This window comes from Cryptotermes secundus, unplaced genomic scaffold (assembly GCF_002891405.2).
Source record: "Cryptotermes secundus unplaced genomic scaffold, Csec_1.0 scaffold574, whole genome shotgun sequence".
NCBI lineage: Eukaryota > Metazoa > Arthropoda > Insecta > Blattodea > Kalotermitidae > Cryptotermes > Cryptotermes secundus.
The window spans coordinates 159,516-175,898 of record NW_019739958.1 but is presented as its reverse complement, the minus strand read 5'-3'; the positions used below and the strand labels follow the sequence as shown (position 1 = coordinate 175,898).

Below are 16,383 nucleotides of genomic sequence, written 5' to 3'. Positions count from 1 at the left end.
ACTTTTTTTTTTTTTTTGTTTCCTCGAATCAAAAGAGACATGAAAGGAAAGCGTTTTGCTGATGTTGCTGAGGTGAAGGAAAAAACGACGGAGGCGCTGTCAAGCATCTCAAAAGATGAATTTAGACAACGTTTTGAGAAATGGAATAAAAGACTAGACAAGTGTATTAGTGTAAGTGGAGAGTACTTTGAAGGGGATTGAAGGTTTGTGCTTAAAATTTGAATAAATAAGTTTAAAAAAAAATAAGTTCGGTTTCTTTTGGGTAGCCCCTCATACATCAAAAACAGCATTGTTCTTTATTAAATTTATAACTGGTTGATAATGACTGGAGTTATACCACCACTTCCCAATTTGTCTTTGTGGGGTGCTGCTTAAGAAGATTGAGAACATACAGTAGAACTTGGTTATAACGTCATCAAAGGGACCTAAAAATAGTGTCGTTATAAACGAATGTCGTAACCGAAATGGGCACTTCTACAGTAGCCTTATGTTAGTCACATAAAAATCTACCAAAAACCGAGTTAAAATGTTGCAATTTTTTAGTGAAATACGTAGTTAAGTACAGACTAACGTAACATTAACGTGGAATTAATATAGATTCTCCATATCGTTTTTATTGTAGAATTCACCAAACCAAATTCGCGGCATACATCAGCGTTTTTCCTTCCATTTTCTATTTCACGAATCACTTTAACTTTCTCTTCAATGCTTAAAACTTTCCTTTTCATTGCCATGTTTTCGCTACTGCACTTCTCTGGGTTTAGGCAGGAACACTATAGGGTAAGTAGACAATGTGAGGTCCTGTTAGACGAGATTCTAGGAAAGGAATGCAGTTAACAACCTGCCGCGTCCTCTTGCACTATTCACGCAGTCCCACCCCACACCCTTGTTTTCACATAAAACCCACGCTCCTCTTGCAGCCTGCGGTCGTATTCTTCCAGGACAGTCACATCAGCAAGTAGAGAAAGTGAGGGTGGGCAGACACATCGAACTTTCCCATGATATCAGAGAAATTCAGGAATGAAAATGACGTTACATACGAGGTTGATGCATTTGGGCATGTCGTACTAAGCAAGGTATAAAAACAGTTGCTTTATGAGGAATTAGTTCGTACCATTGAATATTTGACGCAATAGACAAGGTGTCGCAGAAACCGATGTTGCTATAACCAAGTTTTACTGTATTTATCTTTTACTTAATGACACTTCTGGTAATTCAGACTATGGTAGCCCTGAATGACAGGGTGACAAATAAATACAGGAATGGAAAAGATGTGGAAGTGGCTGCAACCTAAACTGTGGCACTATCTAGACATTTGCCTCAAGGGACTACCAGGGGGAGGAGACATCACTGTATCCAGTCTCCAAGACTGAGAGTTGAACCCAGTGCCTATCACACACAAAACAGAAGTGCTACTACTTGACAGCAACATTTGGTGATGATTTATATATCCAAAGTCCAGAAATATTTCTACTCTACACAAGTGTTCACATACCGAAAATTTTCACCGTAGTACTCATCAATGTCTGGGACAGAATTCCAAGAAGACAGATCAACTTTAATTCTGTCAGTCAAAGGAGCACTTTCACCACTTTCTTGCTCTTCCTTGTTCCAGCCATTCCTCAGTATAACTGAAACAAAACAACAAATTACAATATCATAGTGGACATGAAGCTCAATAGATTATAATTTTCACATTATATGGGTGTACAGTCACACAAGCAGATGCTGAATTTGGAGCTCCAGGACACCAAAACTTTTACAAATTTATTCTGAACAAATTCATGTACCTACACACACATTACTTTAATATACAAGGGTTGTCCAGAAAGTAAAAATTATTTGCACATAGCACTTGCACAGGGAGTTTGCCTGGAACTTTTTTACATCCTTCCTACAGTTTGAAACTGGCTACATGTGATTTTCACTTGTTCACACACTTGATGCAGTATTTTGGCGGCATATGTGTGGGTAACGATGAGAAAGTGAAGAAGATGATTAAAGATTGCTTCAGTGGACAGGAAGCAGATTTCTATGACACAGGCATACAGAAACTCATCACACAATATGACGAGTTCCTGAATCTTGATGGAGATTATGTAGAAAAATGATTTCAGTTCTGTAGAAATAATACAAAATAAATTATTTTAATTTTATCCATCTATTTTTTTAATCACCAAAGTCTTTACTTTCTGGACAACCTACATAAATGGAAACCATAGCTCAACTTTTTTTTCTTGTTATCAAACAATCACAAAGTCAGACCATTTGTTTTGGTGTGTTATGGTCTTAGCATTCCTTTGAGCACTCCTGTAAATGGTGTTCGTGTCACTCACTCTCTTCCTGTTGGGTGGTATTTTAAAAACTGTTACAAGTTTGTGGTCTTCCATTTGGTGGATGAGTTGAAGGCAGATACTTCAGTATGTATAAAGACTTTCTTCCCCTGCATTCTCTTTGAGCTCTTTTACACTTTCATAATTTCTTCTGACGTTGAGAGGTGTTTGTCACAAAGACTCCATAACCAAAATTTTGTCTAGCCTCACTGCCCAAATTTCATTGACATAAAGGAGGGTGAGATGAGACAATGATTTGCACAATTTCAATTTTGATGTTTTTTGGATCACATGTGGAACAAGGGCATTCTTCAAAAGTCACAGTAATTGTGACCATGAGTTTGTTTCCTTCAAACAAAACATTACAACCCAGGTATGAGACAGTTTTCATTTACTCAAACAGTGTTACCATTTATTTAAATTTTGTTTTGGTTCCATACCCACAAAAACAAAACTTATGACAGATGAGCAAAACGAGCCCCACTGGCAATTCTGATATCAGTACACAACCAAACATTTTGCAAGGTTTCTGTTTAACTGATATAAAGGCTTCAAAAATTCAATATTTTATATCATTCTTAAAAGTGTACTGGGACCAGTTCATAAATACAGGTTAGGATCTTATACAAAATAACTTACATTTAAAACAGAAACAGTTAAGAAAAATACACTGGTTTCTGGCATGCCCACATGTGCGGGCAGGCGGGCGGGCGGGCACGCATACACACTTTCATACATCAGTGTCCAGATACAGAGTCTGGATTTATTGAATGCTTATAACTTGCAACTACAAATATTATAACATTCTTACTAGTCTGCACATTCTAGAAATAACAACAGCAGCATATAACTGCTGTCTTCATATACTCTTTGCTTGGTAGTGGCTTCTAACAATAGGGATTTCCTTTACTGCTTCCGTCTTCAATGGTTCCTGTCCTCACTGGCAGGCAAACGAGCCCTAACAACTGACAGCAGTCCTGGTCCCACTGGTCTCCCTACACAACTTTGGCATGGACTGCATAGAAGACACCACTTCAAACAATTCCTGTATTGTTGTGTGGATATTTGTTGCTGGAAATTTCTTTACAGAGCCGTTGCCTAGTAATGGGCGTTATTGTAGCACTTCTCTGACCCATCTATTCCAGCTCTCAGGCATCATGTCACAACATGAAAACATTTACACACTTTAAAGAATTTTGATTTTAGCAATACCGTTGATTTAATAATTACATTTTCAATCATTTTTTTTCTTCACAGCAGACCACTGTACTGGTACTACATACTGCTTGCCAACCTCAGATTTCTGGCATGAACACATACTTGGAAATGTGTTCCACAGAAAGAGTGATCAAAATATTTACAGTTATGAATGTTATCAACTTCACACATACATAAACAAAGGGCTCCATGTCCCCCAAATGGAAGACCACAAACTCATGATAGAAATGTTAAGTTCCATGGCAACTTGGACTCGCTCAAAAGGACATCAGAATGGTGAGACAGCCAAGACTAAAATGGGTTAATCCAGTGGCCCAACTCTGTGGGTGGATGGTGAAGATTACAATGATATACAAAATGAGTAAGTGTATTTATGTACTAGCTTACCCTCTAAAATTCTATATGCATCTCTTTCAAGGAACTTCATGTAGTGGCTAAGTCTTGGAATAACATCATACAGCAACTTGCGAGGCTTGTAGCACCTGAAAACATTATTTCAATTTCATATGTGTGTCTGATAATGCAGAACGCTGCTAGAGTGCAACTCCAAGACACATGAACATAATTCCAACAAAGATCGGTTTCCATGTAACATATGTGCTTACATCTATGTAACATTTCAACAATACACACTGCCTCTATAACGAACCTCATGGAGGAGTGTGTCTTCTGAGAAGCAACTGACATTCAACTATTCAAACTATTCTCTCCTCTTACAGGAAGCTTAAGTTTCATTACCATGTTCAAAAGAGCCTACAGCTGGACACTATCCAAAGCCATACAAATTCAGACCTCAGCTTACCACTCTATTCATCTAAGATCAATTCTATTATTATTTTCTCATCCAAGATTAGATCTTTTCATGTACTATCATGCTATATATTACTTCACTTATTGAGACACTTAATTTCAAGAACTTTGATAAATATTGTAAAGGATTATAACAATACGTTGCCAGGCAACAGCTCTGTAAATGCAGTCCAACATGTAACAACAGAGGAAGCTGTGTTTTCTGTAGATCTGACCAATGCGCCAATAAATTGACTAGATAGTGATCACATGATGTGTGTTTATTGTAGGTCTATATCTGTTCTGCAGCTATATAAATATGTGACAGAATTTGTTCAGGTCAGATATGAGTGAGTAGTAGTGGCACAAGCATGCAAACAAGAGGATAGCAGTAAGCTGGAGGACTAGAGAAGTTACAAGTTATGAGTAATACTAGAGGCAGAAGCACGTGAACAAGCAAGCAAGCAAGCAGTAAGCCCAAGGAGTACAGAAATTCAGCCTGTGAAGATATAACGTGCGATTAGAAGATTTTATTGTGTAATATTTGGAGTGTGCGATTCAGTGAGATTAGTTCCCCTGTTATAAACCCGTGAAGACTAGTGCAGATAGACTGAAGAGATTAGGGTGGAGTGTTTATAAATTGTGTAAAGCAGCAGTAGTGTAATAATTAATTGTAGTTATGACCTGTAGGTGGTTAATAAGACCAATTACCAATCTGAACATTGACTTTAGTCATTCACACACACAGCTGACAATATGATTTACCAGAGTGCTCAATACAAGTTGTGCCATTTAAAACAGAACCCATTCAAGAGTCACATATTATGGTACAGAAATGAAGTCACGAACTGTTTCCCCCATGTAATGGACTCTTGAAAATTTTGCAGTAACACTCGAGTCAATGTCACCCTGGTTGCCATGGTGCACGAGCTGCGCACCAGCTCTGCAGGTGTAAGCACAATGTATTTACGAGCAAAACTTGATTTCATTCTTGAACACTGCTCTGCATCAAACCCTTCTGCTCTTCTTGATGAAGCATTCAGCAATGTCTCCCCTGATAAGGAAGTACCAAACAAGACAACTCTGACCTGCTGGTAACATTTTAGAAAACAGGATGTGTTTATGACAAGCAACATGTCTGGCATAGAACAGTTGACAGGTGGCACACTCCACATGTGATGCTGAAACACTAATCCAGTCACCTTGGAAATATTTGAGAAGACCATCACACCTACCGGCATTGCCTCTAACAAGTTCTCACTGAGTGATCAAATGGTTAAAATTAGGGCTGTACCTCTATCTATCATTCACTGAGCCACATCAGTGGGATACAGCTTCAACAATTAAACATTCCCCTCGGTTTCATTCACTTGTAGATGAAGAACTTCAGGTGTTTCAAAATCCCCTCCTACCCCAGATGAAGTGTGGTGCCACCTGAGTGGTTAGATGAACAGTCAAAACAACTGACTCCACAGTGCATGATGCTCCCCTGTATTCAGTGACAGCTCATGTGTGCATATTTGTAGTGTTTCACGTGTGAATTCTACAGCCACTGGTTTTTTTTGGGTGACACTTAAGGCAGCACATGGTCACAATCTTCTGACCTAACCCATTTCCGTGGTGGAATAAAATGAAAGGGTTTGCTGGTTTTGGCATGATGGAGCCACTAGTACTGTGAACACAACAAGTACTTTACTGCAAGAGTTCTTTGGTGACTGCATCATTGGGCATGGCCTCAATCTCCAAATCCCACACCACCTGACTTTTTTCTGTGTCAGGATTCCTGAGAGAAATAGTCTATTCATAAAGCCTGGAGGAACCAAAAATGAACATGCATTCTGCTTGTGAATACACTATGCTCAAACCTACAGTGTTCTGCGCAACTGGCAACAGCAATAGCCTAGCAACCAGGGTTATATCAACTCACATATCATGATGAAAAATAGAATGATCCATTACATATGTGAAACAGTTTCCAATTTAATTTCTGTACTGCAGTATGTGACTGCTGCCTGTGTTGTGTTTTAAGTGGCACAGTCTGTATATATTACAGACCTGGATGTTCTAGATTTTAGCCTTTTCACATCCTCCTTATTTCCAGTCTCATTCCTACCAGTTAATGATTTACTACAGAAGACAAAAACGCACACACAAATATGGGAAGATAATTCCAATGTCAAAAGCCTTCCGCCACAGGACAGCAGGGAATTAAGCAGACCTTGAATTTTTCAGTCTTATAGATACTACAGAAAATGGTGTAGAAAATGTCACACTTCCTACACCTCCAGTTATTAATTTNAAAAAACAGTTGCAACACCATATAAATGTACATGTGACATGACACCTGTAAACTGGGATAATGCTGTCAGAGAAGCAATGTGGAGGTCATTGATATTCAACAGCTCCGTCTTCCAACCAATGGGTTTCTGTGTGCTGCAACTGATTGCTAACTGTGGTCCTGAGCAGACAGCTGTCCTCTCCATACAGCCACTGCCAGACTGCTCAGAAAACACCACCTCCAACAATTCCTCTGTTGTTAGCTTACTTTACTTGTGTCTTTGTGTCTGTATGTGTATCGCTCCCATCGCTGCTAGGCAAAAGCTTTGTAAACACACTCCCATGGCATCAGACACACAAGCAACAACAAAAGAATTGTCAAAGGTGCCGTTTTTTATGCAATCTCTGTTGCATCAAAGGAAACTAGATGATTAGTTCTTCCAAGAACTTGTATTTTTTCAAATTAAGAAAAGTACGCTAGAAAATGGTATATTTATTTATCAGTGCTTGGAAATGTAATACTCACACAGATGCTTCCTCAATTTTCCTCTTGAGAATTCCATCTGCTACGATGAGACATGTTTTAACAAGAAACTTCCCTTCAGAAACCTTTCTATATACACTTTCCACGAGGGAAACCACACTTTTGCTTAATGGAAAGTGGCACAATGGAATAAAGAAGCGTTCAAACTGAAATAAAACGAAACAAGTGAGACGTATGAGTTAGTAAATCTGCAAATGATTTAACTGAACTGACTGCTCACCGCATGAAACCTGGAGGGCAGGAACTGAAAGGGGGAAATGGTGGTAAGGAAATGCATTAGTCAGATGAAGATAAATATACATTACACGTTCCTACTATCCAGTACCTTAATTTGTAAATGAATTATGGAATTAGAGAACTGGAGAGCATTATGTTCATTACAAGTTTCACAAAATTGGACTGATCAATTTACAATACTATAACGTGTCCATGACTACACTCAAGGATTGGATTGGTAATTGGAATTATATGTGACTATAACCATTCTACACATTAGACTGAGGTTACGATAATTATGGCTGCATAACGGTTTCCAGCCCTTTCCAAATATTTTATATCCATAATTTTGAACCAAGCTGTTTTAACTGTTATATTCCCTCACATTAGACATTTTCAAATAGTTGCTTTTAATGCTACTTTAACATCAGATGATACTCTCTGACTATGCTGAACACAGGAAGTCCCATTGACAATAACATATTTTTATGACAGCCTCCACTACTCTATCTCCTATTTCAAAGAAGTGACACCCATGTTATTTCAGTTATGTTAGATTATAATAACAAATACACACATTGTACCTTGTATATTTGAATCAACAAGACTTCCAGCCAGTTGGTGAGGAGTGGAATGTTCCATGGAAGCCGTACAAGGGTAACAGGTGACGTCCAAGTGACGTCTCCATACAATGAGTCATGAAACTTTGAATTTAATTCCATAGCTGGAAGTACAAAGAAAACACAAAAATGAAGTGCACCTGAGACATCTGCTTCCAAAAGATAAATTAACCTTATGCCATCCTCTTTATTCTCACCTCACTAATACCAGATATGAATTTATTTGTGTGAAGAGTGAAACATTCATGTGAGCAGAAACAAAAACTCCTTCCACTTATTATTTCTACACAAAAACTACTGGAAAAGAATGCTGCTTTTGTTGGCTGTTGTTAGGAATACAGTCTAATGAAAAGATCATCAGTGACCCTACTGGATGACAGCTCTTCTTGAATGACTCAGGGAAAAGATGGACTGTTTCTAAATTTCATCACTCTGAGAAAACCATGAAAGCAGTGGCGTGCTGTGCATGGAAGCAAGGGAAGCATTGCTTCCGTAGTTAAGAAACGAAAAGAAAAGAAGTCATATATAAATAATTCAATTTGAATAATAAGGATGTGAATATTGTCATGTTCGTAAAAATTTACCGCGTGCTCAAGGCCACATGCCTCCGCCTCCTCCCTTCGCCTGCTTGGGGGGAGGGACCAAGTTTCCTTTGTTAAACTCCGTAAAAATTCATCTCACATGAAGTGAGTATGGAAGCAACTTTCGGTTTGCTGGCTAATGCCTGTGATATGGAAGCGAAGGACTGTGTTCTTTCGATGGTTATGTGAAAATTAACTGTTTATGTGTGATTTCAGTCTTGTTGGGTGTTATAGGTAACATTCAGTTTCATTAAAATATTGTAAGTACATATTTATATGGCATAAGATTGTATTTGTGATCGTATTTTGATGCATCAGAAAGAAGCTATCTGCGTTTAAGGGAAGCAAGTCTGATATTGTGGTACAAGGGCGGGAGCGTGATTAGACTACACGCACAGGCCACAGCTAAAATGAAAGTGGCTACCAGTTGCCATAATATAGGATAATTGAATTTGTTGGCCATGCCTGTTGTTTCTCAATGAAAAAAAAAATGTATGAAACAAGACTGGGTTTGGTGATATCAACAACCTTCATAAAGCATTGGAACGACATGAGAACTCTCAGACTCACATTATTTCAACAGTGCAACTTGTTATGTTCAGGAAACCTCAAATTGACTGTCAACTTGACAATAAAAAGCGCCTGACAATACTACAGCAGATTAAAATGTGAAAGAAAAGAGAGAAATAATGGAACGCTTGATTGATATCACCTGCCATTTAGGAAAGTGGCAACTTGGCCTCTGTGGTCACCAAGGTAAATTATGTGGAATTAGTACACTTGTTGAGGAAATATGATTATAAACTCAATGTTCACCTTGAGAACAGTATAGTATTTACAGGTTTATCAAACAGAATACAAAACGACCTTATTGACTCAATAAGTGACGTACATTTTGGTGAATTGATCGCTATCAGTTCGTTTATTAGACACCACTGCTTCCCTTACCAAAAACAGTACCACACGCCACTGTCCCTCTTATGTCTATATTCTGAATATTAGCCTACAACTTACCCATACGGGCATAAATTAGGTGTGCACTGACAGTATGGAGCAAGTGGTACATTTCATCTTTCAAATGTGGAACAGTAACTATACGTGAATCTGTAAGAAATACCAACACATTTATTAAAACCCATTCAGACAAACTGGATAGACTGGCAACAGTTTTATGGTCTAAGTGCTTGAACTGAATTTCAGTTGGGAAACTGTCTAGCTTGACTGGGGTAATTTGTGATTTTCCCAGTTTCTGCAGGCAAATGCCAGGATAGTACCTCAATCAGGCCCTGACAACTTCCAAATCCTTACCAATTTAGCAGTCACCATCCCACCATTCGACATTATACAGTCTACCTACTGACAGTGTCATGAAATATGGTATTCAGTAAAACCTCCATAAAACAATGTTAAGAGAACCCCTGCAGAGAAAACCTCCTGTCTGGAAAACATCAACAAACAAAAGAGATGTCAAATTAAAAAACAAAGGCTATGGAAGGAAACAGGAGACTGACTTAGGAGTTTGTACCATATAAGTGCAATGTCGTTCATTATTTATTCTTATTCCTTTATTGGACACTGCATGTTTCTGCCGAACTGGCCACCTTCAGGTGTACAGGTTGTTGCGGTTAAGGCTTCTGCTGCTCACTGTAATGCAGTTTTCTTTCCTCCTATTGTAGTTGCTTCTGGTTATTTTTGGTTATGTGGGCTGCACATGGTTGCCTTTGGTTTTGTTTAGTTTGCTGGTTGTAGTTGTGTTGAATGTTCTTACTGGTGTGGGAGTTCTGCTGGGTGTTGGTTGGCCACCACAGTCAAACAACTATGACAAAACTGTTGCCACAGTATTACTATCACCATCACGGGGACTTAAAAACACACACAAAATAGCTACAACATTCACAATCCCGCACAAAACCTATTAGAACAGGATTCCTACCCAACACAATGTGGACAGACCTCACATAGCAATACAAAGAATACTGTGGATAGACCTTACATAGCAACAAGAAGAGTACATATAAAACACGGTATAAAATACCGAGAAGGAGCCCAGCACAGCAAGCCCCCTCATTAGTCGCTTGACTATCTAGATTACAACAGCAGCAGACCAACAACTGGTGGCCAGATAACCTGTTTTCATATTTTTAACACTTTGAATATTTTTAAACATTTTTAATTTTTAATCTTTCTGATCACGACTTGTAAGTTTAACTGCATAAATCAAAATTGTAATACTTTAATCCCCACTAAATATAGATCCATATTTAATGCTCTGACACAGTTCATGGACTTATGCTACTAATTGTGTATTGCCTGAGGATGGCCTAAAAAGGAAGGTTGAAATATGTCACAATAAGAACTGCACAAATAAATGTTGATACAATAGTATCTATTTTGTCATATTGAATATTACTGTTATTGTTACTGTTGTGTTGACTGCCCCATGTGAAAGTACGTTAAGACACAAAATGGGATGCATACTTTGAAAGTAAAATGGTGAATAAATGAAGAATAAATGAATGTAAGGTATTCTATCTCTGAAGGTTCAGGGTACATAATAAAGTATATTAACACTTTGTGGACCAGACGCATGAGATCATGCTTTTCGCTTTTAAACGTGACAGACCAGTCGCATGATATCATGATTTTAGGAAACATTAAGTTGTAACACATTATACCTTGCTCTGGTGCCACGCAACTGCAATGAATACTGCGTAATAAATCTTCTTAATGTATGCTAGGTATTCGGTAACGTGACCTGGCTGGCTAGGGTCCCTACTCTAAAAAAAAATAAACTTTGCCCCTTCCAGCTGTTTATGTACCAGGCAGAAAGTTAGTAGAGGAGAATAGGTTTCAAGGACAGAAGCGGTTGAAGGCAAAGTGATCTCTCTGACTTGTTCTCCGATGAGCTATCTGACATGCCTTGTGGAGGAGTAGTGACTCAGACAGTGGAAGTGACAGGGGTCAACAAAGAATTGTGGCCACAGATAATAAAAGTGAAAGTTGCCTTGTGGCTTATAAATTGTGTCATTTTCAATTCATTTTTCATTTACAAAAGTCTAAACCCTGATTTTAAATTAAAATACAAAGCATTTCTCATGAATGTGGCAAAGGCCTGGGCTACAGACCAGATGGTGGCGGCAGAACGAGAGTCAGACAGACTTAGTGCGACCTAGCGCATCAACTCCCACCCCATGCAGGCCTCATGTGGACACCCTTGGGCAACTCTTGGGTGATATGCAGAAACATACCCTCGTGAAAATTGTGAAGAGTGAACATTCCAAGGGGAAGCATCCTTCTAGGCAATGCCGTGTTCGCACAGTTCACAAAAAAAAGGAGTATGTCTACATTGCAAGTTCTGTGTAATGGCACTTCACAAAGGGGAATGTTTCCAGAAATATCACACTCTCAACCACTTCTAGGAGCACTGATAAGTGTTCTCCAAAAATTTTAGTTCATAAAATTAATTAGGAGATTTTATATTAATTTTTAAAGTGAACAGTGCACAAGTTAGGGTAGTAGGTATAAAAATGCCAGTCCCCAGGGTGATTTAAATATTTAAATCACCGATCCGCAGAGTTTTAAAATGGAAAGAAATCTTCTGAGGCAGGCAGACAGCCATGTCAAGATGGAGTGTACTTCCATCTCAGGACTGATGTGGCGAGTGGTGTCACTGTGGGTTGTATTTATGAACACAGTTGATTCCTTATGGTCCAGTGTCCTTATTCTGAAGAGAACCAGCTGGGTACTGGTGGCATCAGGCACCCACTAACCTTATGCTGCATGAGTAATAACTTAATTGAGTACGGTCAAGTCAAATGGAGTCTAACTAATTAAGATACTGCAAAGGTGACTATATCTGCTTAGCATAGAACTGCTTCACAGTGCCCCTGAACTGAGTCAAGGTGCGTGACTGCCTTAGCAACATCTCAGTGAGGCGAACTCAATCAGATTTGATTGGATTCAATTTAGTTAGTTTGCCAATATCCTTACACAGAGTCAATGTTCTTCACCTGGTCTTAAAAAAAATCCCTTCTTTTCTGTGTATGAGGAAAGCTGCAGACAAGTATGAGGTTGTGTATTTAAATGCGAATGGCTTTTGCCACTCAATGGTGTCTGGTCTACTGCACATTCAGCCCTCCATTATCTTCATCATTCATCCAGTATTTATAATGTCAGTGACAATCAGAGGCATCAGTTCTTGTCACTACAATCAAATGATGAAACGACCATAATTGCAACAATTACCCTTCTCCATTTGTTGATAATTTAATGACATTATCAGTATCTCAGACTATACAGCGCAAAAGGATAGATGAACTGGAAAGAGTTTTGGAATGACTCAGACATGGCCTAATCAAGGTACTATCCTGGCATTTGAATTGCTGGACTGAGGAAAACAACAAAACATGACAGTGAGTGCCCTGGCTGAGACTTGATCCAAGAACTTCCTGAAAATGAGTAAAAATTGCCATGAAAACCCACTCAGTACCTCCTTTCAGACTGAGGTCATCTAAATTGTGACATCATGTAGTCTCATGCAGATACTGATATATTGGAGCAACTTGGCATCTCAGGGCTGGATTTTGAAGTTGCAGTCAGCAACTAAACATTGGTGACTTACATTGTATCATAATTCTAAAGATCACAACTTGAAAATCACCACTTTGAAAGCCATATCTAATCATTTCTATCTCCATTACTAATTCAGCCTGAATTATACTTACCCTTTTCTGGCTTCGGTGACCAGCGATGAAAAGCTGATACCATTCCACCTGGCCCATACCACAACCAGAAGCTAGCAATAGCAACATTGCTGAAGCTGACAATTGCCTAATAATAGAAAATAATAATATCCACATGTAACAATCTCCCCTGATACAAATAAATTCTAGGAAGAATGTATGACTACTTTCCTTAAAACAATTTAACATATACAGAGATGCTGATACAATTCTCTTATGTTCAAGAAAACCTGTACCTAATCCATGATTTTCATTCCCCTTTCCATACAGAAATGTATATTCACCTGCTGGCTCGCTGCCAGCTCCATCCCATCTCACCTCCTGTACTCCCGCTAAATCTAACTTATATTTTGAGATTTCTTCCGCCACTGCCCTGAGCGAACCTGCCCTATACATACAGACCAAACATGTCGTTCATTTCTGAGCACAACATGTGTGTGGTATGCTGTTGGTGGAAAAATGAGTGACAAGAATCTGGAGCAGTGGATAAACATCAAGTTTTGTGTGAAGGTTGGTAAAAGTGCTAAAGAAATATTAGCCGTATTAACAGTGGTTTATGATGAATACACTATGAAGTAATCAGGCGTTTCTGAATGGAATAGGCGGTTCAAGAAAGGGCAAGAAGACATGCAAGATAACCCAAGAAGTGGACAGCCAAAAGCACAAAGGACAGATGCAAATGTGGACAAAGTATGAAGAAAAAGTGAATCAACAGCATTATTTGGAAGTGCTGACAAGATTACGATAATCTGTTCAGAGGAAAAGACCCGAACTCTGGCCTGACAAGTGGATTCTCCACCATGACAATGCTCCTGTGCATGATGCATTAAGAATTCATGAGTTCCTGGTTGAGAAATCCATTACAAAATTGGACCATCCACCTTTGTCACCTGACTTAGCCCCTTGTGATTTTTGGCTCTTTCCAAAATTAAAAAGTGCCCTGAATGAACAAGGATTTGCTGACATTCCTGACATCCAATGCAACATGACAATGTTACTGCAAGGTATTCCTGAAAATGATTTTCAAGACTGTTTCTGGCAGTGGCACCATCATCTCATGAAGTGCACAGCTTCACAAGGAGAGTATTTCAAAGGTGACAGCAGACACTAGTGCATAGGTAAGCAAATTTTGCTTTCAAAGGCCATTCTAGGAATTAAATTGGTGCACCTTGTATGAAATGGATACAATGCTAGAAGCAGCAGCAACAGCATATTCATACGTTATGAACATCTGTTTGAATGAGTATTTTTAAGAATTTTATAAATTCTCACTATATTGAGGTTGCACTGCAGTTTTTTGTTCTAACAATTCCTACATCTTATTATACTCTTGTGACACAAATGTAAAATGTGAAATGAAATGGATATAACTGGAAGAAATCTGGTGATTTATTCTAACTTCAGTGGCTTCAGAATTTGAAGTTTGTCTGTACGTGTACTGCTGGTTACCTGAGAATATGGATGGAAAGCTGCCATGGAGTCGACCAAGTAGAGTCCACGACACAATGCGATTTCAAAGACGACGGTGGTTACGTTTGAACTAAGTATCTTGAACTTTCCACGGGGACATGACGTTATAATATGGTGATAAAACAGCTCATCCACCAGGAGTCCATCGCAGGCAGACAGTGGATAATCAAATTTTTTACTCACAGCAGCAATAAAGGAACCAAGCGAGGTGTTACGCTGACGACACATTGTCACCCTGCCCTCCTACAACATGAAAACCAAAATTCATGTTCAATGGCTTCTAAAACTACATTAAAATCATTTATTACTACAAAGCATGCATTTCCTTTATATTTCTATAGTGGCAGTACTGATCCTGTTTATTTGACCCATATTTTTAGTGTATATATGTCAGTTTTAGTTTTACCACTTCTTTTCTATGGTTATAAATGTACATAGTATCTTACTATGTACAAAAAGATGCTCTGCAAGTATAAATATATGAAAGACAGTGCTAATGAAAATACCATTACCATACTTCACCACATGATTCACTGCCTTCTTTTCACAGAAATTTCATTCTCAATAATTTGGGAAGGTAATTCATGAAAACTGGCCACAGAGTATCACTCGTACTTAGCAGCCTCCGTAGTCTAGGGGTAATGTTCCCACCTCATGACTCAAGGTACGCGGTTCAAACCCAGCAGAGGTCGTGGAATTTTTAAGGGCGGAAAAATTCAGGGAACAAGTTCTGCGGGAGGGACTTTAAGCCGTGGGTCCCGTGTCATAGCTTAACGGCACATAAAAGAACCTCATGTCTCAAGTAGGCCTCTGAGCCAAATTATAAGGACATTTCCTGCCCAACAATAGTCTCTAATGCCTCTGGTAGATGGGGGAGGCATCTAGATACCGCTGAGCCAGTAGAGGCCGAACTCGCTGGCTGAGTCGGGGTTGATGGCACGCACCAGTATCGGTAGGGTATAGAGACTGGTAGAATATTAAAAAAAGGGGGACATACAATAGATTAAACTGGTCACGGTGCATGGGGAAACCCACCCCTTCCAATAATAACAATAACAATAATCACTTGTACTTCAGCTATCCATAAAAATTAAATGTATTCCCCAACAAACTGCATAGGCCTGGTTAATATAATAAGTGCCTTATTTCATTCATCCATACTCCATATTTTTCCAGTCAGCAATTCATCATATTCTTTCCATAGGAATGACATTTGGCAGCTGTGCCACAGCATGGCCTTTAAGCTATCAAGTTCATCATCAGGAACTGACTGAAGATACTGTTTACAGAAACTGCTGGTCATGTGGCTGCAAACAGCGCACTGCTGTGAATTTGTGGGGCCACAGTTTTCATAATTTTCTTGTGGTCTCTATTTATAAGCCAGTTATTGACAAGATTCTGAATACTACTGTCTCTTGGGGGAAACAAAAACATCAGTAAACTTTCTTTTGGAATACTTGTGATACTTCCTAGCATATTTATGCTTCACATAATGCTCATATAAAACACTTACTGCTCAAGTGCAAAACTCAGTAATGGCAAGAAGAAGGGTAACTTTGCAAAAATCATAATAAAACCAAATCTGAGCACATT

General features: G+C 38.8%; 1 protein-coding gene across 1 annotated transcript in view; it reads right to left on the bottom strand.

The window, feature by feature from the left end:
* The window catches only part of LOC111872155, an 80,225-nt gene that overhangs the window by 45,763 nt on the left and 18,079 nt on the right, over positions 1-16,383 (bottom strand). Inside the window, exons 7-13 of the mRNA XM_023865744.2 lie at positions 14,770-15,033; positions 13,303-13,408; positions 9,593-9,682; positions 7,962-8,101; positions 7,144-7,307; positions 3,939-4,033; positions 1,496-1,631 (exon numbers count right to left, since the gene is read on the bottom strand). Of these exons, the coding sequence (XP_023721512.1) occupies positions 1,496-1,631; positions 3,939-4,033; positions 7,144-7,307; positions 7,962-8,101; positions 9,593-9,682; positions 13,303-13,408; positions 14,770-15,033 (995 nt within the window). The remainder of the gene's footprint in view (positions 1-1,495; positions 1,632-3,938; positions 4,034-7,143; positions 7,308-7,961; positions 8,102-9,592; positions 9,683-13,302; positions 13,409-14,769; positions 15,034-16,383) is intronic.